This window comes from Rhynchophorus ferrugineus, unplaced genomic scaffold (genome assembly GCF_030347505.1).
Source record: "Rhynchophorus ferrugineus isolate W39M unplaced genomic scaffold, kcgeb_rfMv2 rfM9, whole genome shotgun sequence".
Classification (NCBI taxonomy): domain Eukaryota; kingdom Metazoa; phylum Arthropoda; class Insecta; order Coleoptera; family Curculionidae; genus Rhynchophorus; species Rhynchophorus ferrugineus.
In genome coordinates this window covers 14,588,491-14,596,391 of record NW_027472588.1, presented here as the reverse complement: position 1 = coordinate 14,596,391, position 7,901 = coordinate 14,588,491, and the positions used below count along the sequence as shown (strand labels likewise).

Sequence of the window (7,901 nt, the reverse complement as noted above, 5' to 3'; positions counted from 1 at the left end):
AAGGTTAATCTTAGACGACTAAATGGCGCAAACTGGACTATCATATAGACAAGATGATGTTGCAATATGGATTTTCCTAGCAAAACCGCGTATGTATTAAGATATACATGTGCCTGACATGTTTTCGTTCGAATTCGTAGAAAATTAGTAACCGTTTCAATATTATCTGGTTTTATCAGATGATATATTAAATGATAATTACATTTAAGTTGTTGAATATTGAATATATTTTTATTAATATATATTTTGCCATTTTTTCTCAAAAGTGCCTATTTAAAGTAAAAAAAATAATCATAATACATGTAAGAATTTAATATATAGTATAATTGATCTGCTACAATAGCTTTTAGGTTAGAGTTGCTTTATTTTATTTACATTAAATCTTTTCTAAACGACTTATGTCATCCCCTGGAGGCTTAATATATCTGATTAATGATTTTACTTGTAAGTAATGTATTTTATTTACATTATCACATTTTTACTTGCATTTTTATTGATAAAATTAGATTTAATCACTGCATTCTCCCTAATATATTTTCAATATCGCCATAACAGTTAGTGTTAATTCTCTCCTTGTACTTTTTAACCAAATGATATTCCAAACAATTACACACATAATTCACTCATACAACATTCACACTCTACAACACGATCTTCAGTTGCAGCTATCCTAGATTAGTTACTCACCTTGTAGTTGTTTCCAATCTCATAATATCGTCATGGTATTGTTAGCATTGTGTCATAATACCACATCCGGAAAGATTCATACTCTCACTGTCACATTCTGAGCTAAGATTAACTAATCTGTTAATTTCCAATCTAACACTAGTTCACAACTACACCATTTATCGATATCTTCTTCTGTGTGTTTGATGGAATTCATCCAAACAAACGGATGTTATTGTAGACAATTATTTGCACATGACGGTCTATTGCAGTTATACTTTGCCATATTCCATAAGTGGACTTGATTGAATATGCACTGATAGAGAGGAAGACGTTACCCTCTGTGGCCATATTGTTCAGACATCTAAACTACTGTGTATAATGTTTCAGGTCTGTAACTAAAAAGGTAAGTTACATGAAACACAGTTAAACATTTCATTTATATTACAATCCCTTAACTACAGCCTTTGCCGACCACTTTCTTGGATTCCTGTTTCTAGCATGAAGAACAATATATCTGCAATGAAGTATTAAAATATATTATGAACTACCGGCTTAGTCAAATATTATTCTATCTTTTTCGATCAACTCTTTTTGTTTTTACAGTCTTTTAAGTAACGTCTTGTCTTGAGTGGCCTAAAATTTTATTTTGAATAATCAGTGTCTATACTCAAGTTGAAATTATAAATATACCATAATTTTATTGTATATTTTTAAAAAAATTATTATTTTAGAAGCAATATTTGGAATTTGTATTAGACCTCTTCGTGGGTTATGTTTTAACTATTTAAATCCTATGTCTCCTAACAATGTTTGAAGATACTTTTCATACTAATAGTTATCTCTGAACTATTTTGCCAAACATTTTTACTATGGTGTGTATTTGTAACACATTAATATCGCCAATTTTGTTTTTATCTTATTATTTTCTTTATATCCTATATTTCTAATATTGTATAATATTTTAACGATTAAAATATGCAGCATGTAAGTGTTGCCTCATGTTTTTTTATGCTATCGGTCTATTTTGGATCCAGTGCTTTGGGTTACTACAAATGAAATTAATTAAAATCAATTAACAATATATGGAATATTTTATTTCACTACGAATAATATATGTACAATATTAAACATAATAATTAGAAAATAAGATTATATATTTGCTTTATTTAAATTATCGGTTAAGAAAGTTAAACATTTTCTAAGATCGACATTAAAAATATCAGTAACATGGGTAACGGAATCATGGAAATTTATGTATTCCTTCAATATTTCTATAATAGAGGTCTTGTGGTCTATGCTATCCATGTATTTTAATAATTTGGAACATTTTTCTTCAACATGTTCACGATCAGTTATCAAAGGTATTTTACTTAAATCATACAACAAATTGTTTGTAACTTTAAGAACATTGCGATAAACGTTAATAAAACATTCAAATTTATTATCATCTAAAATATTGTCTCGAGCATCCTGAATATTAGAGCTGATTTCATTTTGACACATTCGATGCTCCTGCAATGTTATATTCAATTTTGTCTTTTGTTGTGTAGATAAAACGCAAGCCTCGACTTCAAGAATCCCATCTCTGTTTAAATGGAATCTTGCTTCGATTGAAATAGCACCTGCTCTACCTTTTGGCACATTTTTGCATACAAGTACTCCTAAGAAGTTGTTAAATTTTGTTTGTTTTCGTTCACCCTCATATATCTTAAACGGCACAGTATCTTGATTATTTCTCGACGTAGAAATTATCTTAGAAGCTAATGCAGGCAATTTTGAACATCTCTGAATTATTTTAAGCATATATCCTTTATTTGTTTCTACACCTAAAGATAAAGGTGTGACCTCAGTGATAATCGTATCTTTCAATTTCACACCTGTCCTTTTCAATAAAGCAGCTTGACAAGCGACCCCTAATGCAACAGCTTCATCAGGATTAATATCAGTTCTAAGCTTTTCTGCACCAAAATATTCCTTCAAGGTTTCTCGAACTAGAGGCGTTCGCGTTACGCCTCCAATAAGGACCACCGTGTTTATATCTGCACGGGTAACATTATGACCATTAAGACACTTTTTCAGAGTATACATGGATCTCTCGATTAGCTCTTTTATTAGGGATTCATATATTTCTCTTGTCATTGTTAAAGTAAACTCATCATCGTCCCCGCCGACGCATTCAAGCTGAACAGAGAAATCATCATGTAAAGAAAGTTTTTCTTTAAGGGTAATACAGTTTCCCTTTAATCGTCTTAAGAGTCTTGGTTTCAATACTTTTTCACCGTAAGCTTCTTTTAATTTTTCTTTAAAGTATTTCAGAAGCTCTTCATCCATATCTCGACCACCAAGAAAAGTATCCCCCTCTACATTCAATACCTCAAAGTGTTTCCCCTTTATCTGTATAACAGATATATCAAGAGTACCCCCACCCAAATCATAGACCAATATTTTGCCTTTTGATATGGAATTTTCCCGAGAATAATACAAAGCTCCAGCCACGGGTTCACTGATGAGCCTCAATACTTTTAGTCCAGCTAATTCAGCAGCTCTTATAGTGGCTTTTCTTTGCGCATTATTAAAATACGCTGGAATAGATATAACCGCTTCATCAATATTCATCCCTAAATATTCACTAGCTGAATCTTTCAAATACTTCAATATTTCGGAGCTAACTTCTTCTGGTGATTTTGTTATGACACTTCCATCATGTTCGAACTGAAAGATTGCATTCCCATCTGGTCCATCGACGATGGTAAACCGATGACTATCGCTTTCTCTCAGAAGCTGGACGTAAGCATCGTCGTATTTGCGGCCTATTATCCTTTTAACATCTAAAATATAAGAAAACTATTAACGAAATCAGCTTTTAAATGAATGAAATATTATCGAATGAATTATTATATAAGTATTTACTAAATATAATACCTTTGTTATTTTCTCGATATATAAACAATATAAAAATTATGATAGAATATCAAAAATATAATTATAAAATATAAACGAAACGAACAAAGGCGAAACATATACTCACCGAAAAAGAAGTTGTCTGGACATGAAATGCCCTGCTGGTCAGCGGTAGTACCAACAGATATACCTGAATTTTGTTTGTTATAGAAAACAAAAGATGGCGTTAAACGGTGTCCCTCCTTGTTCGGAATTATTTCTAGTTTATCTTTGAAATAGACCGCAACACAAGAAAATGATGTTCCCAAGTCGATCCCAATAGCTGGTACTTCACACTTTTTACGTTTTGCCGCGTGCATTGTAAAAACACTTTTTGGAATTAAATAAGGTAGGCATGAGTTTTTATAGCTTTTATACCTTCCTATCTTATCAATATCGTATACAAACGTATCTTATCACAACAATGAAAATAATATTATTATACTAAAAATTATTTTTATTATATATATATGTAAAAATGATTATTTATTTTATATATATAGGCTGGGTAAGACCGGATGTCTTCTGGGATGATTTCTAAAGTTGGTCACTCGCCAGTTGGTAGACTTAATGATGAGGACCGTGGTTCGAAGCCTACGTTAAACTTTAGGCCCAATCCAAATAAACCCACTGTTGGTAAAAGGAGACTTTAATATATATATATATATATATTAAAGTCTCCTTTTACCATAATTACACATTGTTAAACCTTTAAATTTTGCTGATGCTTAAGACAATGTCTGTGGGCTGATTAGTTTTTACATATTTTCTTGTGTTGAATGTTGTTGGATTTGGTTTTGCTTTCATTAACGTTGACCATAAATCGTGATAAAAGAATAATGTGGGCATATTTTACCACACATATTTGATGACGCCACTTAGACCAGTATTATTTTGTTATAAAAATAATGGTTGGAAATTAAAACGGTCCACTTATCTTTGGCTTTGATTTTCGTATCAAGTAAATGATTGGTATTTAAGCCATGTTGTAGAGCTATGAGCTAATGCCATCATTTTATTATAATGTTAATTTTTCGATTTTTGCTAAATGGTACCATTAGCACACCACTTCTTATTACTGAGAAATAACGTCTTCTTTTACACTCATAGCTTCAGTGATGATTCTATATGACAAACCTCCAAGTTTGTTTAGAATTTTATGCGTATATATATCTTATAATGCGCATATAATTTATGCATTGTTAAACCTTAAAATTTTGCTAATACTTAAGACAATGTCTGTGGGTTGAGTTTTTAAATATTTTCTTGTGTTTAATATTGTTGGATTTGGTATTGCTTTCGTTAACGTTTCATAATCATATGACTTTATGTGGCACTTGGGACTAATCCGCAAGATAAATATATTATGATCGCAAAATTATTATCAAATGGTGGAGTCGCTTATATTTTTTTAATAGCATAATTTCGCATGAAATGATATTTTCAACGTTTAAATCTATTTCGGCCGGAGTTCAGAACGGTAGTATATTGTGACCACATATATATCTGCTACACATTGCTAATCTCATAAAACACATATATCTGTGTCTGGGGCTATAGGAAAATAAAATAGCGGTTCCCTAGAAAAATACCACTTGAGGGATGCCGAATGTCTCAAGAAAATTCCTCAAACATCAAGTGAAATACTTCGACATCCGTCTTGAAGGTAGATTATATTGGAAAAATGACGTTAGATAAAAGGCTGAGTTGATCAGACTGAAATCCAAAAAAACTGCACTGGTTAGTCTGAAGATACTTCCAACTTAACCTAAGATAAGATAAATTAATTTATCACCCAGTTAAAAAACTTATTTCGATTTTATAAGATAAAATTTTACTAAGCATACTTAACCTAAAACGTAATAACAAAAATATTTTATTAAAATAAGAAAGTTTAAAATGTTTCTGGCCGGCTTGGTGGCGCAGTGGTAAAGGCGATGGGAGGGTCCTCTACTACTGTTGCGATAGTCGCGGGTTCGAATCCTGCTGGGGTAAATTTATCTTTGTGATTGTTTAAAATTTGTGAATATTCTAGGCAAGAGTGTAAAATCCGACAAGGAAAATGATCCCAGTCACGCCAGTAACCAGGCTGGGTAAGACCGGATGTCTTTTGCGATGATTTCTAAAGTAGGTCACTCGCCAGTCGGTAGGCTTAATGCAGAGGACCGTGGTTCGGACCGTTCATTATAACAAAATAATACTGGTCTAAGTGGCGTCTTCAAATTTGAGTGGTAAAATATGCCCACATTGTTCTTTGTCACGATTTATGGACTGGAGTAGCATAAACATCCTGGAATGATATATAAAGATATCAAACTCATATAGGATCACATAAACGAACAGAAAGAAACACATAAAAGATCTCAAAACTAACAAAAATTCAGAATTTCTGCTATATCTGTAAATATTTGATTTGATTATCAGCTGAGTTGTTTGTTAAAAGAACTAATTATATCTATATATTAGCCTGTTATTCATCCTTATATTGAACAAAAAACCATATTTTTGACCTCGAAACATTTTAGTACTGCGTAATAAAACATAATTTTAATATAATTATTATATTATAATTATAATAATAGCAGTTTTGAACTTATTTTAAGTAATATTGGTTTAGACGTCTTTTAGCCTATCAAGTTCTCCTATGAAATCTTAAACTAGATCTCTGCTTAGTGTCTGTTTATTGACTTGAGCTTTGTGACATTTGATTTTAAACACGCTTTCTCTCTGTATAACGATTGCTCAAGTTTATAAAATCACACTGTTCGATCAAGTAGGTGTCACTTACCTTAACCTGGTTAAGTATAGCCAATCAAATATACCAAATATTTTATAACAGGCCAATTAAAATGTTCCTGGCCCATCATCGTAAAAAACATTTTTTTGGTAAAACTGTTTTTTTTTATTCAACATAATTCCTTTCAATGGTGATACAGTGATTATAGCGACACTTCAACTTTTCGATACCATTTTTGTGGGACTATTTGCCAATGGCTTCGAAATAGGCCTCAGTTTCGGCGATCACCTGTTCATTCGACGAAAGTTTCTTCCCAGAGAACATTATTTTGAGAACTGAGAACAGGAAATAATCTGATGCAATTCGAAGCCCAATTCATGGATTTCTGACATCGTTTTCACGGACATGTGACATTTAGCTTTTTCTTGGTGAAGCCACAGTTACTTTTTCTTCAAATGCCGCCGTTTTTTCGGCGATTTCGTCCTTCAAACGGTCCAATAACGCTATGTAATAGTCACTGTTGATGGTCCTTCCTTTTTCAAGGTAGTTAATGAAAATTATTCCAAGCGCATCCCAAAATACAGACGCGATAACCCTGCCAGCCGACTCTTGCGTTTTCCCACGCTTTGGAGCAGGTTCATCGTATACAGTCCACTCGGATGACTGTCGATTGGACTTCGGAGTAAAATGATGGGGCCATGTTTCATCTATTGTCATATATCGACTCAAGAACTCGGGTTTATTATGCTTGAACACTCAATCATCAACTCGTCGTTGTTTTTGGTCAAAAGTGTGCCATACCCGCTTTGCACAGGGCTTTCTCATATCCAAATATTCGTGAATGATATGATGTACACGTTCAGTTTATATCTCTAGAGTGTCTGATATTTCATTCAGTTTTAACTTAGGGTCATTCAAAATCATTTTGTGGATTTTTTAAATGTTTTCGTCGGTAACAACCTCTTTTGGGCGTCCACTGCGTTCAACGCCGTTGAAGCTCATTTCACCACGTCTAAACTTAGCATACTATGCTTGATGGTTGATTTTCCTAGGGCAGTGTCCGGAAGCTCTCCATTAAGCCTAGCTTTTGCTTCAACTGTATTTTATCCTTTCAGAAAGCCATATTTTATCAACACGCGAAATTCCTTTTTATCCATTTTTTTCACAATAACAAAATTTGCTTCACTCAATGCTATAATTCACAAACTAATGGTCCAACAGCTATGAAAATTATATATGTATTAGGGCTAACTAAAACGCATATGGATTTAATTCTAGTAGCGCCAGCTATGTGTCAGGCCGGGGGTTTTCAATTGAACTGTTCTTAACTTTTTCAATTTTAATCATGATGGGTTTTGATTGACGCTTATTAAAGGTATTAATTTAATTAATATTGTCTTGTGTAATTGAGTTTTAAGAATGAATAATCAGTAGTGTACAGCAGCAGTGAGTTCAGTTAGAAGTCCATTCCCCTATGCCTAGTTGGAATTCGATTCTTGTAGAAACATATACTGACTTAATGTAGAGTTGTACGACTAGACCAGTCACATTATGT

The 7,901-nt window shown here is 32.6% G+C and overlaps 1 protein-coding gene across 1 annotated transcript; it reads right to left on the bottom strand.

Moving 5' to 3' along the window:
- Nucleotides 1–1,737: 1,737 nt before the first annotated feature.
- On the bottom strand, nt 1,738–3,934 carry LOC143202062 (chaperone protein DnaK-like). The gene is made up of 2 exons (XM_076413334.1): nt 3,698–3,934; nt 1,738–3,497 (listed from the first exon to the last, which is right to left on the bottom strand). The coding sequence occupies exons 1-2, from the start codon at nt 3,927–3,929 to the stop codon at nt 1,819–1,821; spliced, it is 1,911 nt and encodes a 636-aa protein (XP_076269449.1). The 5' UTR covers nt 3,930–3,934; the 3' UTR covers nt 1,738–1,818.
- Between the last annotated feature and the right edge of the window lie 3,967 nt (nt 3,935–7,901).